Genomic DNA, 15,012 nt, shown 5'->3' with positions numbered 1-15,012 from the left:
TTTGTTTGTCACTCGTAGAGCTGTGTTGTATTCTAATGTTGTTGTGTTTCTCCAGTTGTTAGGAGTGAATGGGACCGTGCTCACAGAGGCACTCACAAACAAGAAGATAATTGCCAAGGGCGAGGAGGTAGGTTTGCACACACACATTGTAGAGCCAGGGTGTGATAATTATTTGTATACAGAGCACTCCTCTCTGTGTTATGTCTGTGGCGATGAAATTGTATCTTAATTTGTCTGAACTGCTGCTGCTGAACTCTGGGTAAGTCTGTTATTGTCAGTGGTTGACTTCTCTACTCTGTCTCTGTTTGTTTCTTCATCAGCTGATGAGCCCACTGAACCTGGAGCAGGCATCATCAGCTCGGGATGCTTTGGCCAAGGCTGTGTATGGACGCACCTTCACCTGGCTGGTCAACAAGATCAATGCCTCACTGGCATACGCGGTACACACAACACACACACACACACACACACACACACACACACACACACACACACATATCATTCATACTGTACACTATCAAAGTATGATCAGACATAACATGAGCTAACATGTAGAACAGGCAGAGCATAACAATGTCTCCTGCTTATTTTGTTACAACACAGCTCCACCTTGTGGACATTTACAATTCCACAACGTGAACAGAACAAAATTATATCATATAGCAGTGACAGTAACAACTTTTAATTTCTGTGATATTGGTACATGCCAGGGTGAGTCTAATATTTTATATATAAATTCAATAAATCGGAAAATGATAACCTTGACTGTTAAGCATGCAGTGAAATGTAATTTATATAAAGGGCCTGTTTTATGTCTCAGTTTTATTCATACATCATGTGTTTTGAATAGCGTGCCCTCGACAGATGATATGTATATTCAAGTGTCATATTTACATACATACAGTGAGACTTTTCATATAAATAAGGATGTGATCTGTTCTGTTTCTCTAACAGGATGACTCCTATAAGAATTACTCTGTCATTGGTCTGCTGGACATCTACGGCTTTGAGGTCTTCCAGCACAACAGGTACAGTTTAAATTAAGGATTTAGTGCAAAGGTTTGTATACCAAGTAATTTTTGATACAGCACGGACACTGACAACTTAATTAGAGCTCACTCTGATTCCTATGTGTCATTGATGTAATAGTGTGTCTTTACTGGTGCAAATAGTTGAAAGACTAATTTGAGACATGATATTCTCAACAGTACATTTGAAAATTGGGAGGAAGGATCTGATTTCATGAACACGTGATTTCTGATGGTGTTAGAGAACTTGGGGTACAAACCAGTTGATATCTCATCTGAAGATAACACTAGAGACTTGACCCTCAAAGTCATGCAGTCCTAAAACAATGAGAAGTAACAAAAAAGCATCCGTCCAACATATTAATGATCCTGTGTCTAGTTAATTTTTCTTTAAGCTAAGATGTTTTTGTTATGCGCTCCAGCTTCGAGCAGTTCTGCATCAACTACTGCAACGAGAAACTGCAGCAGCTCTTCATCGAGCTCACACTCAAGTCGGAGCAGGAGGAGTATGAGGCTGAAGGCATCACGGTGAGACATCCTCCTTCTCCACCTCACTGTGTTTTTCCTCACTCTCTTCACCCCCTCAAAGGAAATTATGTGAAAACCTGAGTTCTGTTTCTCAATCTTAAGCTCCTTCAAACTCATTTATTTTACATTGGTACCTAGATTTATTGTTTTATCACAGGGTATTTATACGAGAGAAAAAGCTTAAAGGTATTATTCCTAAAGTGAAGCTGATCATTTAATTTAATTGATTCACAGTAAGTGCACATATTTTGAAGATGCTGCCCCTATGAGAATTTGATCATTTTACCCTGTTAATGGTCTTTTATTTATTAACAATTGACATTTTTTAATATTTAAGTCTGAATGAACAATATTTGTTGAATATTTTAGTATGATCCTGGAGGAATTTTACAAAAATTTAAATAGTTTCCCCCAACTACTCTTCTCTATGATACCTCTTAAGGAGATTTTAATTTCTGCTCTGTTTTTCTCCTCTCTTTGTCATGTCATTCATTTCTATTTGTTGTATTTCTATTTGGTTGTTTTGCTTCTTGGGAACAAGGGCCTTTTTGTGTTCTGTCTAATATAATTGCACTGGTCAGAGAGCAAACAGGTTGTGGGAGAAACTTGGATTCACCTCTCAAAGAGCCTATTATGATCGGTCATCAGGACTGTGGGCCGCGCTGTCGGTCCTCTCTGGAAATTATGTGGCAGTTACTCCGAACATAACCAAACATTCTCCCTCAGCCTGTGCAGCTTTGTGTTTGTGTCTGTTAACATACAAGTGGGTGAGCCACATATATGTGTGCCAGGATTCCTGTAATTCTGCAGATGATTGACTTTACGGTCGTTAAATATTATAGAACAGATGAAATTAGTTTTTATATAAAAGTTTTGGCACTGGGAAAAGTAGCTGGCAGAGGCTAGAAAACTGTGTCATTATAAACTAATTACACCAGACAAGTCCTAGTGATACCCAGAGCAGGATTCATTTTCTTATGATGTCTATAGTGTACAGTGGTTTGTGTTTTCAGTGGGAGCCGGTGCAATACTTCAACAACAAGATCATCTGTGACCTGGTGGAGGAGAAATTCAAAGGCATCATCTCCATTCTGGTGAGGAGACGCTATGCACTGTCTCTGCTACAAAATAATTCACTTATCAAAGTCATTGTTGAAGTGAAGTTTGACCAAATTATCAAATACTGACTGAAGTATTAACAGAAGAAAGTGTCTTACTAAACATGGTTTAGAATGGGCTGTTTTCTTGTCCTGTGTTGATGCTCTGGAGCTACTTCAGAACGATCCCTTGTCATTACTCAGTCTTCCTCAAACCGTTCTACAATATAATGTCACATTTTATTGTTTGTGTAATGGATGTTGTGTGCAGATTTATACAAACAGTCTATGATGCAGAGTAAAGTTAGAAAGCTTTGTGTTCATCCAACCCGGTTTATCTGCAATTAAGGTTTTACTGTCCAGGTTCTTAATGAAATGAAACTTTTCTGTTGAGATGAATAATCAAATTAGATGTAATGTGTTAATTGATGTGCTTTAGAGGTGTTGATAGGCATATTTGATCAACTTTGGACAAACCCATACAAGCCGTGCCCCCCTGCTGACATATTCTTAACACTAAGCTAATCATCTTAGATTCATTTTACCTCATGGGCATAAGAGGAGCTGTAGGAAAGAAATGGTCGATAAGTTAGTATCAAATGTAAATGATATTTGGTCACAGAGATCGTGACTGACTGCTGTTCTCTCTCTCAGGATGAGGAGTGCCTGAGGCCCGGGGATGCCAGTGACATCACGTTTCTAGAGAAGCTGGAGAACACTGTGGGAGGACATGCACACTTTGTCACGTAAGTCTGATCGATTGATTTGATAATCTTGTCATCTTTAACTCCCATAATAACACACATAATATCCTGGTTCTTCTCACGGTACTTGAGCTGTTTGCTCGTGGTACCAGACTGTGAACAACTGCTCATGTGTCTGGTCTGTTTGTTTATGTATCTGTGATGTGTGCGTGTGTTTCTCTGCAGTCACAAGCTGGCTGATGCAAAGACCCGGAAGTTGATGGGCCGTGAGGAATTCAGACTGCTGCATTACGCTGGAGAAGTCAACTACAACGTCAACGGTGTGTGTCTGTCTGTGTCTGTCTGTGTGTGTGTGTGTTTTTTTGTTTTGTTTGTTTGTTTGTTTGTTTGTGTTTGTGCGTGCGTGTGGGCATGCGTCCTTGTACCTGTGTCTTTGTTAGGACCATTTTGTACATTGACCTCGGAGTGACAACGTTTTGGGAAAATGAAGGAAATGCCGGGCCTCACTTTTTCAGTGGGCTGAGGATTAAGACTTGCTCTAGGTTTAGGTTAGGATAAGGCTAGGTTATTGTTAGGGTAAGGCATATAGTTGTGATGGTTAGGGGTTAGGGAGTATTAAGTTATCTCGATGAATCCCCATGCCTCGCCAGTCAACTAGGCAGTTGAAATCCCCAGATCTCCTATATATCAGATCCTATCTTTGACTTTCAGGCTCAGTCTCTCAGGTTAGATTCAGAGTGAGTAGCCTAAGTTTGTGGTTTCAGTTAATCACATTTCAATTGCTGACTTGTATTCCTGTATCTGAAGTGCTGTTAGTTCAACTTTTAGGTGAGAGAGACTTGAAGTTTGAGATCAGGATAACCTTCTGACCTTAAGGTTCCTGATCAAGACAGTTAGGTTCAGGCTTATAGGTCAAGTGGTTATAGGGTTAAGAAGATCAGCCGTGCAAGGGATTATAACCTTGAGAGGCTATTTAAGTGGATTTAGGGTGCGTGGCTGCAGGGCCAGTATGGCCTTATGTCTTTTGGATTGGTTGGATGTTGGATGAGAAATTACATTAAATAGTCATATCAAAGTTTTAGTTCCATATCAGAAAGGGCTTTGCACATTTAAAATGTTTAAACTGAACAAAATAAATTCCAAAATGTTTAAATGCATTCAGTGATGGATGTAGACGTAAGAATGGAAAGTCACATTTCATATTCTCTTCCTCAGGATTTTTGGACAAGAACAATGACCTGCTCTTCAGGAACTTAAAAGAGGTGAGACTGAGTTTAGAATGAACAGGAAGATAACTTAATGAGGGGAGTTGATATGATGGGAGGCAGCATTGGGTCATGTTAACTGCAAAGGTTATTTTACTTTGACAGTGTGATGCAGGTGATGGAAAGTTGTGATTAAGGGTTAAAATGTCCTTTGTGTGCGTCTACAGGTCATGTGTATGTCAGAGAACAAGATCCTGAACCAGTGTTTCAACAGGGAGGAGCTGAGTGACAAGAAACGTCCTGATACAGTGAGATACCTTATTATTTGTGTGTGTGTGTGTCCTGAGCTCTTCACTCTTATGAGTCACACGCATGTGTCCCAGCGGTCTTTCCCACAGATAAACAAACAGTTGTGTGTTTCCCTCTCCAGTATTGAGTGGGGGGTCTGACGGGGATTCTCTGCAGTCTCCCACTCACTGAGGAATGCCCTGACACTAAATGCCCTTCACATACACACTCGCGCTGACACACACACAGTTGGAACAGGGTGCTGTCACAGCCTGGTAAGACAGGAGTCCCAGTCGTCCACACTGGGCCCAGTGTTCAGTCTCTACTGGACTGTCACAGTCACATCAGCCACTCCTCTGTTTACGTAGCTCTTCTTAGGTCATCAGCTCTGTCTGTAGGCTATCAAATTCATCCACGGCTCACCTCTTCTGTTTCTGCTCTCCTTCAAGTCCCTCACTTCCTGACTTGTGTCCTTCGCAACCCTCTTACCTCCTTCTCCATCACTTCCTAACCAGCTTCTGTCTGTCTGTGTCTGCCCTTCAAGGCAGCCACCCAGTTCAAAGCAAGCCTGGCGAAACTCATGGAGATCCTCATGTCCAAGGAGCCGTCTTACGTGCGCTGCATCAAGCCCAATGACTCCAAGCAAGCAGGTACAAAGTCTAGTGTTGGTTTTTTTTGCTCAGTCTGGTGCAGAATAGGAATTAAGAAATGCATAGACACCTACAGTACCACATATTGTGGTAAGAGGTTATTAGGTATGAAGTTGCTAAATACATAAATTGTATAAATACTGTAATTTAATTCGGAGACCAAAATCCTGGTCAGCTCAACATCATTCAGTCATTGTGTGTGTTCTTGTAATTTTTTTGCATTGAGATTGTTCACGTTTCTCAAGACTCTTTTATTAGAACTCTATTATTTTCACATTTAACAATGGGGGGAAACTTTAAGCACTAACCATAATATTGCTCAGTAAAAGAGACTGGACATTTTGTGAGAGGAGATTGCTTTTTTTGTGGACAGATGTATTAGAATATGGAGCTTTCTAGCATTTTGCACTGAACCATGGTTTGACTTTTTTTTATGTTGGACATTCTGAAAAATGTTTTATTGATTCAAACTTGTAAATTTAGTCCAGGAGTCCAGAAGATGAATATTTTCTGTCTGAATTTTCTTATTTCTTTTTTCTTTTATTTCTTATGTTGTTCTTTTTTTTTTAAATTGCCCAAAACAGCATCCTGAAATATTCGATTTTTTAATTTAATTGAATATTGAGTAGTTATCAAGTCTCAACTGATTAAAATTATAATATTTATTATTAAACACACCAAAGGTTTACAGTGGTTTGTTGCCAGTTTTATGTAAAAGTTCCTGTAAACAGAATAGAAGCAGCTTAGCAGCTTCAACAAGCTGAAAATTCCGCTGATATTTTCCTGATAATCGTGAGCTTTCACTAATTCCAACCCAAACAGTTTGTTTTCAGCTGCATCAGAGGCCACAGTGTGACTCTCCGTGTGGTCGTCAGTATATTGACCCGGCCTTTGTTTCTCTCCACAGTCGGCCTTTTGTCCATTTCACACAGTTTCTCTGTCCCTTGTCACTCCTACTCCTGCTGTTTAGCATTTACTGGTTTTGTCTTCATTTTGTCCATCAAGATGTTACATTTCTCTCAGACCCTGCTCTCCCTCTCCTCCCTGTGCCCAGTTCGATTTGATGAGGTGCTGATCCGTCACCAGGTCAAGTACCTGGGACTGATGGAGAATCTGAGGGTGAGGAGAGCCGGCTTCGCTTACAGACGCCGCTACGAGGTCTTCCTACAGAGGTGATCAGACACTTTCACTTTTTCTACTAGTGTGGCACAATCACATGTCAGCACTTATTTTTACCACAGCTAACATTCAAAACTTAATATCCACACTTTCATCTGCTTCTGGTAGACAACAAATATCAGCTCTTAAAAAATACCTTTAACCATAATCAGATTGGACGATAATGATCCAATCCCAGGCTTTTAAACTAGCTCATCCTGCCACTTCATGTTATAACGTGATGTTTAAGGGACTTTTAGGCTTTATTCCTAAACCAGTTTAACTTTTGACTGTGTCCTGTTTCATATGTGTGTGAAGGTATAAGTCCCTGTGTCCAGAAACGTGGCCTAGCTGGCAGGGCAAGCAGGCCGACGGAGTGGCCACACTGGTCAAACACCTGGGATACAAGCCGGAGGAGTACAAACTGGGCAGGTCTGTCACACACACACACTCAAACACAAACACACACACACACACACACACACACACACACACACACACACACACACACATACACAGATAAAGATATTCATATTAGTTAAATAGCAACAAAAAAAATTTTTCTCCTTAAAATCTTGAAAGAAATCGATGTTTTTCAAACGCAATTAAATTCATATGTTTTCTTTTTTTCAGATCCAAAATCTTCATCCGTTTCCCAAAGACCTTGTTTTCCACCGAGGAGGCCCTAGAGACCAGGAAACACAGTATTGGTAAGGCCAGTGAGTCATGACATGGCTGTCTGCCTAACAGCTCTTGTATGAGAGATTTTAACTGTTCCTCCCGTCGCTCCCTGTCTCCTCACAGCCACCAAGCTACAGGCAGGATGGAGAGGCTACAGTCAGAGGTCCAAATACCAAAAGCTCCGAACCGCAGGTGAAGAAAACTACCACTTAATCTTATCTTCACTGAGATCAAGCTGCATTTGCTTTCCTTTACAGGTTATTTAACAACTACTCAATGTCAAAGATGAAGTCATAGTATTTGTTTGGGAGCTGACATGTTTTCAATGTGTATTGCAGCTATTGCCATTCAGGCATGGTGGAGGGGGATCCTGGCCAGGAGGAGGGCCAAGCGCAGGCGTCAGGCTGCTGATACTATCCGCAGGTACAGACCATACAGGAAAATCTGATGCACTGTGTGATAAGTACACTTTCAACAGCAAGCAAATGGATTCATTCACTAGATGCATCAGTCCATGTGTAGTCTAGATTGTGTGCGTGTGTCTTTTTTTTAAAGAATATATTTATATTGTTTCTCATCTCTCCCTCAGGTTCATCAAGGGCTTCATCTACCGCCACAAGGATCGCTGTCCAGAGAACGAGTATTTCCTGGATTATGTTCGCTACTCGTTCCTCATGAAACTGCACAGGAACCTGCCCAAGAATGTCCTGGACAAGAGCTGGCCGACACCTCCAGCTGCTCTCACCGAGGTACAGCAATACAAGATATGGGTGGTGGAGAAAAAATATGTGAACCAGAAACTCAGATTAGGATTTGATCAAGGACCCTTTCAATGAGGAAATCTATTGTGTGCAAAATATTTTTAAAAAAAACATGATTTCCTCCTATATTCTGATTAAATTAGAAAAATTAGAATAGTCTGTATGAATGGAAAAAATATGATCCTAGGCGTCTCTCCATTATTATGCCAATCACATACAGCACTACCCTCTGTCCGTCCTTGTCTTTAGGCATCAGAGCATTTGCGTAAGCTGAGCATGCAGAACATGGTGTGGAGCTACTGCAAGAAGATCAGTCCTGAGTGGAAACACCAGGTTACTATTGCCCAATCACCAGTCATGTCCCGCTCTGTGTGATCTGATATCTGTTTGCTGCTTCCTTCATTTCCATCACTGACATCAACTCTGTGTGAATAGCTGGAGCAGAAGATGATCGCCAGCGAGATCTTCAAGGACAAAAAGGACAACTACCCACAGAGTGTGCCCAAACTGTTTGTCAGCACAAGACTCAGTAAGATTCAGATGTTTTTGAGAATTCTCACAGACTTAATAGCTTGCACCAAGAAACTGATTGTAACAGCATGTTTCCTTTGGTTCAGATGGAGAGGACCTCAACCCCAAGGTGCTGCAGGCTCTGGGCACTGACAAGATGAAGGTCTGTAGAGAAATGTTGTCAAACAAACAGCAGCTTATAAACCGTCTGTGACTTTTCTTCATCATCAGTGTTTTGACTCCTGTTCCCAGTACGCCGTGCCAGTCACCAAGTACGACAGGAAAGGCTACAAAGCTCGACCCCGCCAGCTGCTCCTCACCAGCAGCAGCGCCGTTATCGTAGAGGAAACCAAACTCAAACAGCGCATCGACTACGGAGATCTGAAAGGTCAGAGGTCAATTAGACAGAGTCATCATTTGTTAAAGGGGATGTTTTTTTATGGATGTGGATGGTGTTGAGCTCATTAGAGCTTTAAACTGTCCTTCCTCTGCAGGGATCTCAGTCAGCTCCCTCAGCGACGGCTTGTTTGTTCTGCACGTGCCCAGTGACGACAACAAACAGAAGGTGAAGCCAAGGATGTCTCATAAATTTTAAAAAATGAACACCACGGCTACAGAGCCTCAGCAGATCTTAGCCTGTATGAATGCGTGTTTTTTCACTGTTGATCTGTTTTATGGTCTTCTTTCCAGGGAGACGTAGTTCTGCAGAGTGACCATGTAATTGAGACCTTGACCAAGATCGCAATCTGTTCCGACAAAATCCACAGCATCAACATCAACCAGGGCAGGTGAGAGGCAGAGCACAACCATGGGGATCCACTTTATAAATGGATGACGTGTTACCTTACCACAAAATTCTTAAAAAAGAGCTTTAACCTTTTTTTTCTCTGTTCTCCCACAGAATGCTAATCACTGCCGCAGTCTAATATTCCTTAGAGATACATATTTACTCTTACACACTGTAGTCTGAAGGAAGTGGTTAAAAGCAGAGACACCAGTTAACGTCTTAACTGTTCTTCTGTTTCTTCTCCAGTATAAAGTTTACATTGGCTCAGGGGAAAGAAGGGATCATAGACTTCACACCTGGATCAGAACTACTGGTTGCCAAGGCCAAGAATGGACACCTGTCTGTGGTGAGTGGGTTTAATCATCATCATCCTCAGGTTAATTCAGACAGATTATAAAGGTAGATCAACTGACTTCAGTTGCCCTCGGTTCTACAGAGCTTTTTCACCTTTTCTAGCTCAGTGTTTTGGTTTCAGTGCCTGCAGACTCTGCTTGTTAAAAAAAAACACAATGTTCACCACCTCCCTAGTACCAAACAGCAGACAGGCAAAGTTAGCAACTAGCTAGTCAACATAGAGTTTCCGTCAGGAAATTAAACTGACATGGTAACATGTTAACCAATAATACTTGTCAAAGCCCCAGATAAAATTAGATGTGAAATATATTTTTAGAACATAAAATATTCTTTACCGAACAATGATTAAGTTCAAGCTCTTGAAAGAATCATTACAAACATTTTTTAAATTTCTTTGTTAGGAAAATAAGTTTTGTGCATCCCGTTCGGTGATACAATCTAAAAGATATTTTATCTGCTCTAATCCGATCTAATTAGCTATTCACATGCTACATATCAACCGATTGGCTCTTACTGAGTTTTTTCCCTTCTTATTATTAAGTTTAACAATCAAAAGTTCAGCTCCTATGTATCTGTGAAACTTCTCAGTCTTTCAGGTCATGCATGTCATTGTTCTCTTCTGAAGATTCAGCTCCTCTGCTTCATCATGACTGTTTGGGTGTGGTGTGATCAGATTGGACAGTTGCTAAATCTTGATCGGTGTCGGACACATTGCCCTCTAAAAATATATATTCAAGGGTTTTATTCTGTGATTACAGCTCATTGCACTGGACCTAGATGTATTAAGATTTAGTTAATGTAGCTTTTATATCTTTTGACAGTTTTGTTGACCAGAAAATAACAGCAACTTACTCCACGACCTCATCAGTCGAGACATCAGTGTTACATGTGACCGGATGCGTATTCTTACTGAAGTTATTATTATTATTGATATTATCATTATTAGGTAGTGACTGACTTTTTACATCTGTCCTGAAACTAAAGTTACTATGTTGACCTCTGACATGACATTTGTCTCTTTTGAATCTCTTCCAGACGGCTCCCAGACTCAACTCGAGATGATGGCCACTCTGAGCACACATGCACATGCACACAAGCACTCACCTCCATACCATACTCCAATCACACGACTGCAGACCCCGCTCTGCATAAGCCAATCCAATGCCAGCTCTCTCTGCAAAGGTGGCATATGCTTCCAATTATAAAAGAAAAAAAAATCAAGCAAAACTAATTGATATATTTATGTTTATATATTATATTTTTGGGATTAATACTGTTGCTGTTTGAATATTCTGATTTTATATATGAGGCCAAGGAATAACAAATATTTTGGTGCATTTTTCTTGCACCATTTGTGTTGATTGTCATTTATTTGGGAACAAGACCAAGAGAACGATGAGGGAAGAGTCAGAATTTGAGACAACGATGTGAGGTCGATTGTTGTCGGTGAAAATCAGGGTTGGATGTTGCTTGTTGCTCTGTTTTTGTGTTTTTTCCTGTTACTTTCCTGCTTGACTAGAAGACTTGATCGTCTCGCTGACCCTTCTTTTTTTCTTTACTTATTGAGGCATGAAGGTGTGTAGAGCAAAGCTGAAAGTGTGTAGGAAATCTGTGGAGAGCTCCGGGACAAGGAGGATTTCAATCAAATGGTGACACCAAAAAAAAAAAAAGGGCCGGTAGTGTCAGACTCAATCAAAACCAATAGCTAGATATACTACTGAATAGGCTTTACACATCTGTATTTGTAAGGTAGGAAGCTGAACGATTCAGTACAGGAAATAATGAAAGTTGCAGTGACAACGCTGCAGAAACAAACAAAGCAAGTGAAGAAGTGTGAGTGGAATGTGAGAAGAAAGAATGCAGCTGTGGTTTTTGCCTCATCACCAGGTCCTCGTACCTTTCTCCTTGACTAATGTACTCCTAATGAGTTCGCTCAAGAGCTGAACATTAATGGAAAGACTGACACTCAACGCAAGAGTGAGTGGAGCTGGGGGTGGAGAGAAATTCGTCTGACTGATGGCTGTACCTTGTTCAGAGCCCCCCATCATCAATTCCTATAGGTTCCTCCTTTGTGTGTCTGGACCTGAACTGACCTGACCAACCTGTTCTCAGCTTCCGCGGCTCTATGACGACTGTTGTCTTGGTTACCTCTGACTAGGCTCTGACCAAAGTTATTAAATTTCACCAAAGGCCATCATTTCTTTTGTCATTTAAGTGGATGCCTTTTGGCATCCACTTAAATGACACAATTCACAATTGTTTGCCAATGAAAGCGTGTTGAGACCCATAACGTGAGACTAAAGTTCGATTTGAAGTCATTAAATCTAGAATTAGCAAAAAATGCTAGCAAAGACCAAAAATTATATATTTTTTTTAGTTTAAAGCTGCCAACAGCTGTGTGCGTAAATATTTGACATCTCTAAATGTGAACTTTTTAAAAGGAATTATTTAACATTCTGGTTAATACACTTGTTGATTTTCTTTTTGAGATTTTTCCAGTAGATTGTTACCACTCGCATGTCTTTGCAAGTATAAAGACCCAGGTGGGAGATGCTAGCTTGCCTCAGCATTATGAGATAGCTTCAGAGCTAGGAGCTATCCTAGGAGTTAGGAGCTAGTTTAGGAACTGGGCGCTAGCTTAGCTTTGAGAAAAATTACTTGTTTGGCTTTGTCCAAAGGTTAAAAAAGACACCTAAGTTTTGGTTTTAATACACACTAAATAAATATATAATAAATTTTGTTTCTTTTATATGACAAAAAAAACATAATGTTTAATTAGAAGATATCAATTAATGAGAATAAGTGCTGTTAAGGAAAGTTTATTCACTGTTTCCCCATTTCTAGCCTTTATGCTAACACCAGCTAAACATCTCCTGGCTGTAGATTCATATTGGGCACAAAGACGTGGAAATAGTTTTCACAGAACTTTGACCCATTTAGGGCAAAACATCACAACATTTTTTATTAAATTAAATGCAACACATGACAACAGTGGAATATTTTTTATCAACAACATAAGAAAACATGATATGAAGTTAAGAGCCTCTAACAGACCAGTTCTACTATCGATATGTCTTTGTCCAAACCTGACTCTGACCCTTGGCCCCTTCCTCAGACCTACTGGTGAGACCAAAGACTGACGGTGAAGAAGTGGTTCTTTTAGAGGAGTTCTAAAACGTTTCTTTATTTCCCGACCTCGTTTGTCGACAGAACTTTTTCTTGGCGCGGCTTCTGGGTGGCGAGGCAAGTGCAATATGCAGAGGCAGGACTGTGCTACCGCACTTAACCTATACTAGCCAAAGACCCTGTTGATTTATACTGATTCTGTGTATGATTCATATGATAATATTATGGATGTTGTGTTTTATTTTGTATTTCAGGAGGGTTTGTACAGTTTGTGTTCTGTTTCATAAATGAGAGATTCAAGCCGAGCAAGGTTTGATGATGTGAAACATTTGGAGAGAAGAAGCTTTTAGTATTGTTTTGTTGACATGTTCACGTGCCTTGTGGGATAGCAATACGACAGATGTTTGTGGAAATAAAAGAAATATACCTCCTGGACAGAGTTGAGTCGTCTGCTGGAGACGGCCGTCCGGCTCTTTCTAAAAGTTTCCCAGCAGCCCCTGCAGGTTGCTTTCTCTGTGTGTATAAGCTTTATTCAAACCAAACCCAAAGTTTGTCTGTTGATTTACAGTTGCACTCCTATTATCAGTCCTGACTTACTGTATGCACCAAACCAATGTATAATTACAGCACACTAAAAATAAGATACTACAGATTGAAAAAATAAATTTCAGAAGTAAATACAAACTGATGAATGGCTGTTGGCTCTTTATTGCTTTTTTTGGCCTATGTGTGGGTCTCAGTGTTGTTTGCTAGTTAAGTTAGTAGGGACAAGATTTCTTTACACATGCTCAGATAAATGTATAATTTCAATCTAATTATAAGAATATTTTTAAAGCTCTTGAGTGTAGGAACCTCAGAACTTGAATTACTTATAATTAAGAAGATAGTGACACCAACTTATCGTCATCTAACAGCAAAAGAGAAAGCAAGAAAGTTTGAAAGGTGGCTACAATGATACCATCCACTGATGGATTAGGAGACATTTTCAATCTTTTCTTAGATTTTTTTAAGAGTATAATTTATGGATTTTGATGGGGAAAACCATCAGCATGCTAGGGGACTAATATCCATGAAACTTTCAAATTTGGTTGCAGATCCAAATAAAAGTCTGTATCTATTATATTTAAAAGGTGTTTCATAAGGGGACTGATGGGCCTTGGCAAAAGGATGAACTCTAATGACGGCTATTGTAGTTTCATGTATTTTTCTTGTAAGTTTTAGTTTTCAAAGCACAAGCACAAACATAAAATATAATATGATTTTACGGTTTGCTTGTGAACCTAGTCGTTGGTCCTTCTGATTAGCAAAGTAAAGAAAAGAACATTATACAAATAAAAGAATACAAACTGTCATGTTTTTCCTTCTAAAGTGAAATAACCTGTATTGATTTAAAGTCATTTTCCTTCAGAAATGTTGACAAAACGTCATTTTCATCATCCCTACTTTCCGAGTCTTTTATGATAAGTGTTAATAACAGTCACTTAACAAAGAGGCTCTGGCTCAGGGGCCTCTAGACCCATTAGGCCCTGGAACTGACAATGATGTGCATGAATCCATCATGGCTTCAAAGTGCATTTACTCAAGTAAATGCACTTTGCCTGCTGGCTCTGAGCAGCCAGCAGGCGGCGCCTTTGGTCTGAATTCCTCCACCAGTGGTTTTAGTTTGCAGCTGTTTTTTCCACTGGACCATGTGAACCCCCACCTCATGTACTTCTAGGAATTACAGGTCTGGCATGAAGTTTGCAGTATACGGTGAATCAGGTCACGTGCATGGTGGGAGGATTTATAGTACATATGTGTAGTGTAGGTGTGGCAGCTGGGTTCTTATACACTCTGAAAACAAGTAGTGGTTCAAGTGGAGTTTCTTCATTTCACTGTCAAACTAGAACAAAAGAACTCCCTGTGTTTGAGATTTTTAATCCAGATTATTTTGTTCAGGTATGGTTCAAAGCAGAGGGGAACTGTTTAAGGGCAGAGGATGGATCAGATGCTCCATCGATTCTAAAATTGTTTTATTATAGTTGTTTTATACAACTATTTCAGGCTCATATTCACTCTGTATTACTGTGTATTACTTTTTTTTGATCAAAATTGCTTTTAAGTTAGCTAATGTTTTAAGTTTAAATATATTTTTT

At 40.0% G+C, this 15,012-nt stretch overlaps 1 protein-coding gene across 2 annotated transcripts in view; it reads left to right on the top strand.

The window, feature by feature from the left end:
* LOC133003300 (unconventional myosin-Ic-like) overlaps positions 1-13,561 on the top strand; it is a 56,496-nt gene extending 42,935 nt beyond the window's left edge. For both annotated transcript variants that reach the window (XM_061072985.1, XM_061072986.1), the window contains 24 exons: positions 56-127; positions 321-440; positions 955-1,028; positions 1,451-1,556; positions 2,570-2,650; positions 3,308-3,399; positions 3,583-3,677; positions 4,573-4,619; positions 4,790-4,870; positions 5,395-5,500; positions 6,555-6,672; positions 6,977-7,090; positions 7,292-7,368; positions 7,463-7,531; positions 7,678-7,762; positions 7,929-8,088; positions 8,350-8,433; positions 8,536-8,629; positions 8,718-8,773; positions 8,863-8,998; positions 9,105-9,175; positions 9,301-9,398; positions 9,644-9,743; positions 10,787-13,561. In XM_061072985.1, coding sequence (XP_060928968.1) covers positions 56-127; positions 321-440; positions 955-1,028; positions 1,451-1,556; positions 2,570-2,650; positions 3,308-3,399; positions 3,583-3,677; positions 4,573-4,619; positions 4,790-4,870; positions 5,395-5,500; positions 6,555-6,672; positions 6,977-7,090; positions 7,292-7,368; positions 7,463-7,531; positions 7,678-7,762; positions 7,929-8,088; positions 8,350-8,433; positions 8,536-8,629; positions 8,718-8,773; positions 8,863-8,998; positions 9,105-9,175; positions 9,301-9,398; positions 9,644-9,743; positions 10,787-10,813 — 2,163 coding nt within the window. In that variant the 3' untranslated portion in view covers positions 10,814-13,561. The remainder of the gene's footprint in view (positions 1-55; positions 128-320; positions 441-954; positions 1,029-1,450; positions 1,557-2,569; positions 2,651-3,307; positions 3,400-3,582; positions 3,678-4,572; positions 4,620-4,789; positions 4,871-5,394; positions 5,501-6,554; positions 6,673-6,976; positions 7,091-7,291; positions 7,369-7,462; positions 7,532-7,677; positions 7,763-7,928; positions 8,089-8,349; positions 8,434-8,535; positions 8,630-8,717; positions 8,774-8,862; positions 8,999-9,104; positions 9,176-9,300; positions 9,399-9,643; positions 9,744-10,786) is intronic.
* The last annotated feature ends 1,451 nt before the right edge of the window (positions 13,562-15,012 follow it).

The sequence above is a fragment of the Limanda limanda genome, chromosome 6, assembly GCF_963576545.1.
Source record: "Limanda limanda chromosome 6, fLimLim1.1, whole genome shotgun sequence".
NCBI lineage: Eukaryota > Metazoa > Chordata > Actinopteri > Pleuronectiformes > Pleuronectidae > Limanda > Limanda limanda.
This window is presented reverse-complemented; position numbering and strand designations above follow the sequence as displayed.